At 43.9% G+C, this 15,211-nt stretch overlaps 1 protein-coding gene across 1 annotated transcript in view; it reads left to right on the top strand.

The window, feature by feature from the left end:
- The window catches only part of snx29 (sorting nexin 29), a 136,576-nt gene that overhangs the window by 16,427 nt on the left and 104,938 nt on the right, over window positions 1-15,211 (top strand). The window contains exons 12-13 of the mRNA XM_071905179.2: window positions 2,541-2,604; window positions 3,688-3,816. Coding sequence (XP_071761280.1) covers window positions 2,541-2,604; window positions 3,688-3,816 — 193 coding nt within the window. The remainder of the gene's footprint in view (window positions 1-2,540; window positions 2,605-3,687; window positions 3,817-15,211) is intronic.

The raw sequence follows: 15,211 nt of genomic DNA, 5'->3' as shown, positions 1-15,211 counted from the left end.
TGTGTGTGTGTGAGAGAGAGAGAGAGAAAAATGGTGGAAGCATGGGAGTGCGAGGCGAGCTGTCCTTCAGCGGTTTCCGTCCAGATGTGACAGTGTGTGTGTGTGTGTGTGTGTGTGTGTGTGTGTGTGAGGCCGCACAGTCCATTAATTGCCGAGTATAGAGTCTATAATTCACAAGCCACCTCCATTACATGGCCTGGCTCGCGCCTAATGCATCTATTATGGGAACAATTGTGCAAGAACGTATAGGCTCAGAGGGACACACTCGTGCTCACACACGCGCGCTTAACACCCATAAAGGTAAGTCATACACATGTAGGCGCGGGCATGCACACACACACACACACACACGCGTGCTGTAATTTGTCCGTGTCACCCTGCGCGGGCCGAGGGGTTTCTGGCTCCGCTGAAGTCCCTAATGGCTCGTTGGTGGCACCCGCTGTGAACGCGTGGTCGGACTAAAGGTCACATTTATTTCTGGCCTGCTGATGTGGAGAATGGAGCTGTGAAGATAATGGACTTCCTCTCTTCTCCTCCGCTCTCTGTTCTGCTCTTCATCGCCCTCCTCCTCCTCCTCCTCCTCCTCCCCCTCCTCCTCCTCCTGCTCCCCCCCCCAACCAGGCACTTAGCTTGGGGCTGGAGGAGACCTACTTGAGTCTGGGGCTACACTGACACCATACATTTGTTATGAGAATAGTTGTGTGTGTGTGTGTGTGTGTGTGTGTGTGTGTGATGGAATGCAGAGTGCAGGGTAGATTAACTCCCTATCTGAGGGTTGTTATTTTGGGAAATCATGGTAATAGCCTGGTTAGAGCTTTGAAACCACCAAGTACACCTCCATGTGTAGCTATGAGGTGAGTCAGTGTCCCGCCACACAGCCCAAACCTGCCTCACCATCAGGCTGGGAGATTAACATCACCCACCGGCCCAGTGCTGGCTGTGGCAGGTAGAGTTCGGCCGATATGGTTTATCGAAGGCTGGGGTGGATATGAATATTTTTAGACTGTCGCTGATAGCCTGTATTTTGTGCCGATGTTCAATATCTTTAAATTTGACCATTTTCATGGCAAATAAGAACAAATATCCAGCGTTTTCCCCAGAATTGTATTCTTGTCAGGGTGGAAAAGCCTCTGAAAGCATTTAGACCATCATGTGAGACTAAAACACTCCATTGAAACTAATAATAATGAGCCACCCATTTGCTTACTGCCTTTACATGAAGAATTAATTTGCAAAAACGTTATTGAACAATAAAATGTGCAAAGAGAATACAATTTCACTGCAGGTTTTACAGTTTTTTTTTAATGTAGCTGTGGTCAGGGAGGAACCTCCATCATATCAGAGGTGGATGACACTGACTGGCTGATATCCGATATTTAATAAAAGGCCGATATCTAACCCTACTGGCTGTTAAGTTTGTCTTCTCTAGCAGCCATTTTGGCAGGCGGCGAGGTCCTGTACTCTTCTGAAAATCCAGTTGGTTGGTAACAGTAAAAATGTCTGGTGAACTGAGTTGTACCAGCTGCTGCAACCAGTGGACAGAGAAGACTGTTTGCTGTCTTGCTGATAATTACCATACAATTATATAACCCAGTTGCCAGTGGCTGTTTACTGTCCGTAGGGTTTGGACTGAGCAGTGAAGGAGATTCAGCTCCTGGAGATTCTGTTGATCGGTTGAGTTGCATAAAAATATGAACGTTATTAGAGCAACGGCGAGCTTTATGAAAGCCCTAATACAAATGATAAGCAGTTTTTGCAGGCTTCTATAATCCTCTGATTCAGTTTTCAAGGATTATTGTGTTCTTGGTTGATTCTGGTCCAGTTCACCTATCGCTGGTTGTGTAATGTGTCTTTATAACTAAAGTTTGTTTGTCTCCAGCTAAGCCACCGTAGGTTCTCATATCCATGTTTTATATGTCATTGATTAATGTTGTGAAGTGTGTGATGTGTGCTTGACATACTAATGTGTAGCTGAAGCATACTGCGATAGTTTGGACTGATTAATATCCTACCTTCATATTTATATAAGTAGTTTGTGCATATATAATTCATAGGGCCCATTTGGAGCTTATGTTCATGTTCTACAAGGTGTTGATGCAGTTTAAAGCAAAGGGATTATAGTGGCAGCCGATGTAGTTTCCCTTCATGCAGTTATCCTGCCTTCTGCAGACGGTTCTTTCTCGAACGCTTTACAGTAACTGCCAAATAAGTATATTATAACACAAAACTCCAGTCCTGTCTGAACCAAATAGGAACCATTCTTTATAACTTCTGACAGCTGAGAAGAGAGCAAAACTTGATTTTATCCCAGCAGTTTCTCTTGGGGATGGAAGAAAAGTGCAGCATTCATTCAGCCAGCATGGAGTAGAGAGAGGACTACTGTAATGTCTACATCTGTAGCAGTATGTAGCTTATTAGTTGGTGCATGTTGCAGTGTATAGGGATTATGTGTATCTTATTGACATGTATTTTAAGTCGTTTATGCATATTGTATGTGCAGTTGTCTTACCATTGTACTCTGCTGTCTCTCTCCTCTCCAGTGGAGCTGCGTCAGGCCATCGTAGCCATGATGAACAGGAAGGACGAGCTGGAGGAACAAAACACGTATGTTGGGATACACACACGCACACACACACACACACACACACACACACGCACAGACACACACACACATGCCAAGTCCTAGATGTCAGCTTTTTCATGATGCTGAAGTTAGTTTGGCAGACTAGATGAAGATATCAGATGACCTTTGTGTAAAAATCGTGTCAGCTTGTTTTCTGTTCAGACATAAGAGTGTGTTGTGTTGAGTTGCGGCAGAAAACTGTGTAGCTGTGTTGTATATTTAAGCAATAAGCCATGAGAGATCGTGATTTACAATTTAGAACAGCTAAGAGGCGTTTTATAAAACTCCATTGTAATAAAAAAAAACACTATTGTAATCATTTATACACCATTGTAATAAATCATAATTAAATGTTATTTTTCTGCCAAGCAATATATTTCTGTTTTCAGGATAAGTGGTGATTTGTGGTTAGGGCATGGATATCACAGCTGTGCATTTATTGGGTATTTTATAACAGCTTCGAATATGACTCAGTAAATCAGCTAAAAGAACATTATAATATATATCTGAAACAGTGTGTGTCTTCCCTCGGTCTCTTCACAGTCTGCTAGATAGGGGGGATGAAGCATTCTGACAGGATTTGGGGCAGGAAAGTAATATTGCTGTATTTGAAGATACATTATAATATATATAGTATATATCTAAACTGCTGCACATGGGAGTCTCCTTACCCTACCTTCATCACTCAATATCTCTACAATATAGAGGATCCAGCCTGTATAAAGGTTATTGTAGCCTGAGGCGTGAGACCGGGTTGTTCATCATCATATCAAGGGTCCAATCTGTAAAAGTGTTATTCTAAAATAAAAGTTTAAGCGTTACTTTGCAGACCTGGGATGTAAGTTACCTACTATCTGTAAAGAAGTACCGTAACTTGTTTTTTTAATTTAGTGCTGGCGCTTATTTTGAAAGAGTAGGTGCCACATCTCATTCTGAAACGACACTTTATATCCCTTCGTTAGGCTGCTAGACAGGGAGATGGAGCTTTCTGCCTGTGCCTGGGACACAGAACTGTATTGATGTTTGTGTTTGTGTATCTGAACCGCTGCGTGTCTTCGCTGCAGGTCTCTTCGCAGCCTGCTGGACGGGGAGATGGAGCACTCGGCGGGCCTGAGGCAGGAAACTGACCTGCTGAGGAGGAAGCTGGCCGAGCTGGAGGAGCGACATACGGCCAAGGTCCAGGCCTTGGCCAGGTGAGGAACAGCGCAGAAATAGGAAACACAGCATGGACGTTTGTGGCGTCATTTCTTTTTGGAATATGGAGGGTTAAAGCTGCAAGAAGAGCGTCCCGTCCCCACCTGATTGAAATGCCGTAGATTCGCGCTATTTGTCATTTTTGGTTGGAGACGCCGCGCATAGGAGGTTACAAATCAAAACTTAAGAGTGAAATACAATCTGTTCTACTGAAGGTTTGCTCCAAAAATACATGAAAAACAGCTGAGAGACAAACTGCTGCCTTGACGAACGTAAACACGTGTAGGAAAAAACTACACAGTGACACAGTCATCACTCCTCGAAGTAATATATGAATTTTATCACCCTCTATTGGTGACAAAGGAACTGCAACAACATCGACAGTCACATTTAAAAGTCACGTTTTTACAATGGAGATGAGTAAGCTAGCTAATTAGAGCAGAGATCCAACAGAAATGTCTAGTGAAGAGGTAATATAGCTTGATGCACAATAATACTGTTATGTCACTTGCTTTTTTGGCTTGAGAACAAAATGTGTAATGTGTATCGCTCGTAGCAACCATCCTCCGTCTTTAAGCAGTTGCTCCAAAACAGAGAACGAGCCAGAAAGTGAGTTTGGAAAGCCAGAAATCTCAGCACCTCTTGGCAAAATAATCGCTGAGTCATTGGTATTGATCAACAACCCACACAGATAAATTACAGTCATTTTGTGCTAAGGGACAGTAAACATCTTATCTAATGCGCCTCTAATTACATGGTTTATCTATGGTCAGCCAAGCCATTTGAATAGTTAAAGATGCTGATATTTCGCATAAATCTCAGGCTTAATTGGTTGCTATGCCAACGCTAACCAGTGAGCTAGTTGGTGATCTTTCTTGTTGCCTTCTTTTATTTGTTCTTATGTATGTGTACTACTTGGAAAATAAACTTTTCAGTCAGCACACATGCATTGGTAACCATTGTATAGAAGCAATAATACATCGAAGACGTTCTTTACTGTTATAGGTGCTTTGGTGCCGCTGATGGTTTCTGGCTGTGCCTCATACCTCACCGCATCGCCGTTTTACCCATAATCACACTAATTATTGCTGGATTCTCTATTGGTGACAGCCTCAGCAAGACAGGCCAAAGGAACCAGTTTTGTACAAGGGGAGGAAGTATCAGTGGTAGGTCTGCAGAACCGGTTTAATCAGCTTATGGTAAAAGCTATGGGATGATGGGAAGTATTTGTTTCTGAATGTCAGAATGACATTGGCAACTTTTTTCTTCCTTTCTTCACAGCTTGTGTAGAGTGTGTACATTTCATACACGCACACGCACACACTCTCACACACTTTTTTCCCAATGACCGCCTACAGTTTCCCTGAAAGCAGATTGCGTCACCCCACCATCTACAATTGATTGCCAATATGCCAGAGAGTCTTCGGTCGACCCCCGAACCCTTCAAATAGAGGATTAGTCATCCTCCAACAGTCTACACTGAAAGACTCAGCAAGTCCGTTTTCAGATAGTAGCCTCCTACATTAAGTCAAATCCCCGACTAGGATTGATCGAGTACCGAGTGACTTAAGTTAACTTAATAGGGACTGCTAAAGCTGATGGATCTGGAGTCTGGACTTTTAGTCACTGTGCCATGGGGTTTTTAATGTGTGATGATCTTTATGTGCACCTGAATACATGCCCACAAGGAGCGGCTTAATGGAGTGGAAACGGAAAGAGACGATGACAGGTAGAGTTGAAAAGAGTGTACGAGGAACCAGGGATTGCTACTATATTCCTGTATATGACTGCCTCGCTCTCTCTGCAGGTCAGTTTGACATGCAATGTGCATTTACACATGCACACTCGAACCACACATACACACACACACACACACACACACACACACACAACTATTCTATAGTCAACCACTAAATCTCAAGTGCTGCTTTTCCTCCTCAGCCAAATCTGGCTCAATCAATAGTGGCTATAAATACCACTGAAGGAGCAGCTAGCCACTGAATGAGGGCTGGAAGCTGTCAGGATCATTCAGTGAAAGAGGCTACTGGCAACGGTTGCTACGTATCCCACAATTCTTTGTGATTCATTCGCAGCCGGGATGAATCGGGAGTCAGTAAGCCTGACATAAAATCTGACACCAAAGGGTAAAATCTCGACACTTGTAATGACTTGTTGGCTCGCTCGGCGACAGACAAGTAGCAAAAGTATTTTACAGCTATTCAGTTAATTGATGCGTTAATAGAGGCGGAGCGTATAATCTACCCAAACTTTGACAGTGATCGCTCAACTGCGAGCAAAAATTTCCAGGTTAAATGTTTATCTTCAGCACCAGATGGTCCCGCTGTTAGAGGAGGCTGCCGCCAGTCGTCTGCTTATAATAGTGCTTCTCCTTGTAATAGTGCTTTTGTAGTAGAGCAGTACCCAAGGCCAAGGAAGTGGCATGTGTGTGTGTGTGTGTGTGTATGTATGTGTGTGCGTGTGGAGCCAGGCTTAATATGGGGGTGGCAGAGGATGAGAGAGCCGCCATAGATAGATTTTGGTGGGCGTCGAATCAGGCAGAGGGGAGTGGGCTAAAACGAGCTGCTGCACGCTTACTCACACACACATACGTAAATAAAACGCAGGGATGCAAGACCCTTACTCATTCACACGCACACTCCCGCCCACACACACACACTCACTCCCAACGTTTTGCAGGTTCCGGCATCCCGAGTGCACATGTGACCGCACCCACGCGTGTTCGTCCACACACACACACACACACCCTGGTACTATCCTTATGAGGACCTTCCGATGATTCCATTCATTCCCTATACCCATAACCCTCACTACTATCCTTAACTTGAACCCTTACCCTAACCTACACTTAATTGTAATTCTAACCTAAGTGGTAAGTCCAAGCAAACCGCTGTTGCTGCCTCCAGAAACAGAAAATGCATCACTTCCTGTGCGCCAGAGGCTTTTTCCTGGGAAAGACCTACCAGAACAACAAATGGAAAATCTTTCATGGACTGGGTGTAGGTTGAATCACTGTTATGTTATATAAATTGGTGATGGAGAGGAGGAAAACGGAGATTTATTGATATGAAAATGTGGCAGATTATTAGTTTAACCCCAAACCTGAGGCCGAACCCTAAACTAGCATCATGTAGAAGTGAGCCTCGGCCAAAGTGACCTCGCTTCTCAAAAATGTCCTCGCACACTCAAACTCCTTCCCTCAAGGATAGAAGTTGAAGAACACACACACACACACACACACACACACACACACACACACACACTGTCTCTCCCCCAACCAGTCCTTGTCCCCGTTTCTTAGACGTCAGTTGGTGGAGCAGAAAGCAGGCCTCTCGCAGCAGGAAGACGGGAAGACGGCCAGTCGAATGGGCTCAGGCCAGGAAGTGGTACCTCGCCACCGGGAGAGGGGGCGGTTGGACAGGCGGACACACACGCAGACACACACACACACACACACACACACACACACACACACACACACTACCCCAAAAGAAATGGGAGCAGATGCCTTTTTCTTAGCTGGCAAAGCTACAGTCTTTTCTACAGGCGGTCTGGTACGGCTGATCTAAGAAGTGGCAAAGAGAGCGGCTGTGAAGTTTGCCTAGTTTACTTGTTTGGAGTGTTTAGGCTCGCTGTTTTCTTTCTTTGGGAAGTCAATTATGTCAGTCCGCCCAAGGGGGCCCTCTTCTTTCAATGCTGAAGTTTTAACAACCCAGCCTGCACTCTATAGCCTTGCTGTGCTCGTGTGTATATGGCTGAGCGTGGGTATGTGTGTGTGTGTGTGTGTTTGTACAGGCGTGTGTGTGCGCTGCTCTGGGCATCGAGCCTTTGGAAGTGTGACACAACAGTGTGTGCTTGAAGTGGGTTTTTTTTTTTTTAGGAGAGGCTGAGCAGTAAATTGCACTCAGGAGCATTACCTAGCTAGCGAGCTGTCTGTCTCTGAAGGCGAGTCTGCAGCTCTCATTTACCAGTCCCAAACAAAAGCAGCCCGTACCTGAAGTACAGCCAATTTAGCCGAGTTTATCGCACATTAAGACGGCTACCAAGCGCGGGGATAATAAAGGTAGAGGATAAAATACAAAAGAGAAAACAACAAAAAAAAAAATATCCTCAGGGCGTAGACTCAGCTTAGGTAATTACTGCACATATTTTAGGTTTTAGCTTTCCTCTTGAGATAGTTTTGTGCTTGTCCTTAAAGAGAATGTTAAGATGCTTCTTCCCTCCTCTCCGTCTCTCTGTTAGTCTCTGTTTTGCTGTCTCACAAACACACACTCTCACACACAAACACACACACTGTCCTCACAAACTCTCTGTATTATTGACTCTCTCTCTCACACACAAAAAACAGTCACAAACTCTCTCTGTGTGTGTTTCTTTATCTCTCCGACGCACGCTCCGTCTATCTTTCTCGCTCTCTCACCATCTCTTTCTTTTACACACAAAAACACATTTACAAACTCTTTAAATCTATCTCTCTAATACACACACACACACACTGTCTATCTTTCCCTCGCTCTCCGTCTCTCTCTCGCTGGTCTCTCGCATGCTTGGAAAAGATGAGATGACTGAAAACAATTATATTAACCAACATACTGTTTGGTTAATAGGCTTATCCTCAGAGCCGCCATTCGTATTTCTGGGTCAGACTGTTGCCGATGAGAAATGGGTTTGAGGCTGGTCCCACATCAGCTGCTACTGCCAGCGAGGAAGAAGGATGTTCTTTCCGAGCAAGTTATCTGTGAGACTTTTTTTGTTTTGACAGACTCATTTAAAACTTTATTGTCCCTATAAAGGCAGAAAACGCACTGGAAACACAAACAAGCCAATTGTTAGCAGTGGCCCAACGTGCGCTAGAAGCATCAAATATGCATCAAGAAAGCATCGACCACCTTGATGCGTCTGCTGTCAATTTTAGAGCGTCAACAGAGAGCCAAAGCGGCTGTTTTTTATGAGTTTTTTTGGGATGAGGGAAGCGTGCAATGTTGTCACTCCCAGACGGCTTTTGTTGTTTACTTTTTGTTCGTTATCCATCACCCAGGATCCCCACTGATCAAGGAAATCCTGGAATATCGTGAGATTTAGGAAAGTGTATACCAGACAGGGAAAGTCAGAGAATTTGCTAAACTCTCTGGGGAAGTCAGAGAATATCAGGGAGTTTCAGTTGGTTTTCTCCACAGCAAACCCTAACCTACACATGTAGTGGAAACCAGACTGTTCACCCTTTTACAACTTTTCTCAGCTGAGAAACAACAGTAACAAACCAGGAAGGGACACAATGTTTAGGACGTGGAAGCGATCTGACTTAGTTATGGAAAGTGATGGAAAAGTCATGGAATTTTACATCAGGGCAACATTGGGAAGCCTGATCTCCACCTCTAGCCTTATAGAGAGCCTAAGTCCCTCCCCTTCCGGTGGACCACCATGGGACCTTATTTCGGAAAAAATATGTACGGTAGTCAACGGCGAGAGACAAATAATTGTTTGATCCCGTTTGAATTGTGCCATGAATTACACATATGATGTTTTGTCAATTTAAATGATAATTTTGCAAGTCAAGAAAGTCGCAGTTTGTGGTAAAACTGTTGAACTATAAGACTGTAAAAATACGTAATTAGAAAGACTACACACCCAAAAGTCGCGCAAGTGACGTAACTTCCTCTCTCCACAAGCTACCCAGAGCCGCTGAAGCTAAGTCCCTCTCAGAGAGCAGGAGTATTATACACAACCTGGAAGGTAGACAGTAAGAATGGATTTAAACTGGTTTAGGATAGTTTTAGTACAGTGGGGGCTAACGTTAACGCGATGCCTGTGTGTGTTTCCTATGTTTCGTTCCATGTTGGTGTTGGTGACGTATATTGTGCGAGACGAGAGATGTAGTTCACTGAGCGGTTTCACACAAAACTAAACGTTACTGTACTGTTTTACAACAAACTGCGACTTTCTTGACTTGCAAAATTATCTTTTAAATTGACAAAACATCATATGTGTAAGTCATGGCACAATTCAAACGGGATCAAACAATTATTTGTCTCTCGCCGTTGACTACCGTACATATTTTTTCCGAAATAAGGTCCCATGGGGGACAGCGGAAGGGGAGGGACTTAGGCTCTCTATTGATCCCCATTAAGATATTCTCTATTCCCTTTCCCCCCTCTGGGAAGGTCAGGGGTTAGAGGTCAGAGGTCAGCGACAGAGCAGCAGGAGGGATTCATTGTCTTGCTCAAGGACACTGTGGCAGGGCGGATGCTTGCCGACAGGTTTTCCAGCTGAAGGACGGTCTCTCTAAGCACCAGACCAACACCAGAGAGTTAAACCCTCCACAATGGCTTTTATTCCTGGGGTATTAACTTTTGTATTAACCTCTGGAAAAAGTATTGTAATTCACAACATAATAAGAAGATTAGGCATATTTTCTGAAGAAAATGTGAGTGCGCTGTGGTGTGTTTGTGTGCGAGTCCCTTCCTCTAGCTTCACCCCCCTTTAAACCTCTCTCTCTAATAAGGAGGGTCGGGGGAGTGTGTGTGTGTGTGTGTGTATATACTGTGTGTATATATGTGTGTATATATCTATGTGTGTGTGTGTGTATGTGAGCATCCACAGCTGGCCCTGTGTTCTCTTAACGATGTGCAGGTGTCCACGGCAGTTGATGACATCACCCACTCCGAGCATTCCGCCATTAGTGTGTGTTGGAAAATAAATCGCACCAAAAACTTAAATGCGTATTGCTTAGAAAAGTAATTGCACAGCTCTCCGCGACGTTGCCGAGCGTGTCAGCAAGCACACTAATAACTTGTAACGACTCGATGAAAAAAGCGCCGAGACTGTTGACCTATTCGGAGGCAAAAGGACGCCATCATGCATGTTTTTAATCATGCCGTTCTTGTCAGGAAGTCAGCCGCAGGAAGCCAAGACATGGATGAGGGAAAGATAATTAATGAAATCCAAAAAACGCCTTGTAGTATAGGACCGTAAACTAAGTGGGTAATTTAGCTCGTAGCATACATGGAAAAAAATATGAACACTATATATTGACGAGGTGGTTTACTCGCTGGTCTCCAAATAATATGGAGCAGAATGCTGAACAGAAAATGTTATTTAGTAATGTTCCCCTTTGCGATGGTGAAATGCCAAATCGCCCGCTCGCAGCGCGTCATGGAAGTGTCAAATTAGGAGGGTGAAGTGACGTGCGTCAAGAATAGCAGCCAGTGCATTTGGGCCTTAATGGGGTACTTAGTTTGCAGCAAGGCATGCAATGCATCCTCACGATAAACAAAATACACAGAAACAAGACGCATTAAATAGAAATGTGGAAAGGGAAGGAAATTGAATGTCCGGGGATGTTGAGGCATTGGGGGGCGGAGAGTTCTGTCTGGAAAAAGTTTAGCAGGTTTACGGCACGCGGGATAAATGAGAAATTCGGTTTGATTTAGCCTGCGGAGGCCTGAACCCGCGACCTGAGGGGCGTCGCTCCATACAAAGAGGACACACGGCGTATTTCACACTTTCAGGCCTTGTTTTGTCAGCTTGCTCTGAAATTGGATTTGAAAATGTACTGTGCATTTGAGGCTTTTCTTTGGGGTAAAGAGCAATCTGTTTTCTCGTAAACCTACAGGACCCTCACTCATTTACATTGTCCCTGTGACAGCGCCGTATCAGCTCTCGGCCGTCTCTGTACATTTCCACAAATTTCCCTCAAGGCCAGCTTGTACTGTAGATGCACATCTTTCTGTAGGTGTGATCTACACTTGTGTCTAGATATGATTTTGTTGTGTGTCAGTGTGTCTCTCTTCATTGTTTGGTATCATGATATAGAGTATTCTCTCTCTGGTTATTGCATCTGTACATCTTTTCATGCCCGAGGTGGTATACTGTGAAAATGCATATCTCTATGTGTCGGGGAGTCATAAACAGGACTATAGTGGGGTTAGACCTAGGGGTGCAGCAATTGCTCGACCACTGATCATAATCTGGAATGTTTTTGGAATTTAAAAATGGTCAAATTGAAACACTAAATATTGGCACAATTGGCAGCTTCAATCCAAAAATATGGGTGTTATAGGTAAGACACCTATTGGGACCTGGGCTGATGCACCCTAGAAATATTCATGATGTGAGCTAATGAGCAGATGATAGATGGAGAGCAAGTCCAAGGTCTGTATTCCACAGAGGAGACATTTATTTGAATATCCCTCTTGTTTTCCAGCTCAAGTGGTGTTTTCTGTATTCAATGATGCAAACCGAAAGCTCATTACATCAACAGAAAACAATTCAGTTGTATCAAATTCATTAATAATTCAACAAAATTCAATCTTCAGGCGATACATAACAAATAATTCATAATAATCTCAATATTGTCTATAACTCAACACAAATCTCACAATAAACTTCAAATGATGATTGAATGAGTATACTGAAGAACTGAAACAAGCTGTAGAGTAGACTAAACTCAATTGAAACAGTGTAAATAACAATATCAATAGCAGTCATTGCTCCAAATGAATCAATAATACAAAGGAACAATAAATCCAAAACAATGATTTAGCAAAATACTCACTTTGGACGCACTTGATAAAATGAACAATAATGAACCAAGGAAACTATTCCAGAAACCCGGGGCAAACAGAACGGAGAAGAATGATGGAGTGATTGAACACACCTGTGCAGAGAGAAGCTTCCTTACAGTTTGAGATGGACTGTGTGCTTCATGTGATTAATTAAGACATACAGCTGTTTCAACTGGTCTGTGCTGTCGACTGCAGCGCCGCTTGGACGCGATGTGTCGTTCTCGCAGTGAATCTTGGGGCTTTCAGTTCGTTCTCGCCGGTCAAGTCACCATCCCATGCGTCCACGACCTTTATCTGTTCTCCGTCCTTTTCGTTCTTTTGTTTTGGAATCGTGCTTCGGTGGTTAGATATTACATGAAACGCGTTACAAGAACGCACAAGAACACAGTGATAAAGAGCCTTGGTATCGGCCTGCAGAAGCCCAGATCAGTCGAACTGTAGCCTGGAGGATAGAGATGAAGCATGTGACTGGATAGTTGTTAGTTGTGTTTTCCTTATGCAAGGCAAAAGCATTTATTACAAAAACACAGAGCCTGGCTCTTATTGACGTGCTCCTCCCAAGCACCTAATAAGAATAGCAGTAGCAGTAGTGGTAGTGGTAGCATTAATAGGGATAATAACAACAGGAATAATAGTAATACTCTGCAACTACCTAATGAAAATCTCCCTAATACATAATGTCCTTTCAAAGGTATAACAATACTGCAGTGTAATGCAAGTACAAAGTGTACAGATGTCATTTTTCAGAGAGTGTTGTTACACCCTTGCGAAGACCAAAGTGTTATCCATGTGTTTACGAAAGTAGGTGACTGATGCAAAGAGACACACAGACGGCAGAAAAAGAGACTGTTCCTTTGCCCAAGTGATGGAGCTGTTAATAAGTAAGAGACCTATGTGTGCTAAGAGAGTTTTAACCTGAGCTTGAAGTATCACGGCCAGTTCACTCGCTCTTTGTCAAACGCTGTAATCTGCCTCCTGGTGCAACAACAGACACAACGCTCATTCTCCGTAAGATGAGACGCATCTGAACGTCAGCGTATCTCCCTGAGCGCCTCACACACACACACACACACACACACACACACACACACACACACACTCAGAACAAGCGGCATGTATTAGCTATAATTAAATCAGCCAGGAATGGTGTCTGGGCCGCGGGTGGTTCTGATAACAACAGCGTGGACGGCTCCTAGGAGAGCTCGTCATGTGGATTCAGGAGGTCTCCCGGCAGACGCCTCCTTTGTTGGTGGGGAATGAGGACTGATAAGCAGGGCACCAAAAAGCACCCGTGGAGAATGGGGGTGGGGAGGGGTGGCGGCGGCGGAGCAAGACAAAGGCTGTTAAATTTAACTGCCAAGGGCATAAAGCCGCACTCCAATTCTGATTGATTTCCTCCCCGAAGTCGATGCTGTTCAACCGGTTACGGCTTGTAAGGAGACTGTCTCTGCCTCTCACGCTCTGTTTCTTTATCACTATGTCTCTCTCTCAATCTGTGCCCCCACACCCAGTCCAACACACACACACACCCTCCACACACACACCTCCACCACCTCTCTGAACTATGCTAATGTAGGGCTGTAGGTTGACGCTCTGACCCCATTTACACCTGGCGTTAACGGTATAGACATTAAAATCCGATGTCTCTTTCCCCTGCCAAAACACAGATCATCATGCACATCACTGCCTCTCATAATATTTATGTCCTTTAAAATTTGCACTTAACACCTTGTCTCGCTTGTTTCCTATCCACCAGCATCCTGACAATCCATGCCGGACTAGTGTATTGCTCTCCGAGCTGCCTGCCACCTGTTTGTTTCCGTTCATGTTCATTATAGATTGGAAACGCGTTGCATTTACACTTCACTGGTAATGTGGTCAAATGCGTCTCTGACCACCTCAGGATGATTGGATCTTAAATGCGTCTTGGGTGCATTTACACCTGGATTTTATGTATTTTTGTGCTATCCAATGGTGATCCAGTCACCCAGGATGCATGGTAACGGCAGGTTTATAGGAGGTCTATGTGCCTCAGATACTGTTACTGGCCTGACTGGGATTCGGCTGTACTGCATTGATCGGAGCCCCCTTAACCCGGGTCAGAAACACTTATCGTTGCTGTTGGGTGAAAACCTCGTAACTCCTTCATGTTTTAACTTCAACTGAAGAAGCACATGGTCTTCTGTGGGTCCTCAGGTTTATGAGTTCTTTTCAAAACCCATTGGATAAACTGAAAAATGCATGGTTGTCAAACTAAAAACAAGGCTGTTTTTCCGGGTTCCTGAAAAGTTGACATTTTGGAAATATGATCAGTTTTCACCCGACAATAGCGATATGCTGTATTTAGACAGACGGCTCAAATCCAATTTTTTCACTTATCCAGTACAAGCCAGATATTATTTCTAAAGTCTGAACAACAAAAAAAACACATGGAATCCGATCTTTTCAGAACAGATTTAAGCAACATTCATAGGTGGTTTGAAATGAGAGTCAAATCACATCTCTGAAAATGCAACTCAGTCTGACCACTCAGATTGGATTTCAAGTGATTTGTTTTTTCGTTGCTCCCCAAGTGAAAGAAGTTTCATGCCTCCTTTCACAAATGCATTCTGCAGCGGGACTAGAAAATTATTATTCTGTCTAAACACAAACACACAATTCGTATCTGGTCGCTTATTAATTACAATGTGGACGCTCAGCCTTAAAGTTCGGAATCGAAAACACATTGGATTTGTCTGCTGTCTGAACATAGCTATAGAGACAAAAACAGAATAGCCCTGTGATTTTCTTCTCCCTTTTTAAGCTGTTTTGT

The sequence above is a fragment of the Centroberyx gerrardi genome, chromosome 20 (assembly GCF_048128805.1).
Source record: "Centroberyx gerrardi isolate f3 chromosome 20, fCenGer3.hap1.cur.20231027, whole genome shotgun sequence".
NCBI classification, from domain to species: Eukaryota; Metazoa; Chordata; class Actinopteri; order Beryciformes; family Berycidae; genus Centroberyx; species Centroberyx gerrardi.
Note: the sequence above shows the minus strand (reverse complement) of the source record. Positions and strands in the feature narration are given on the sequence as shown.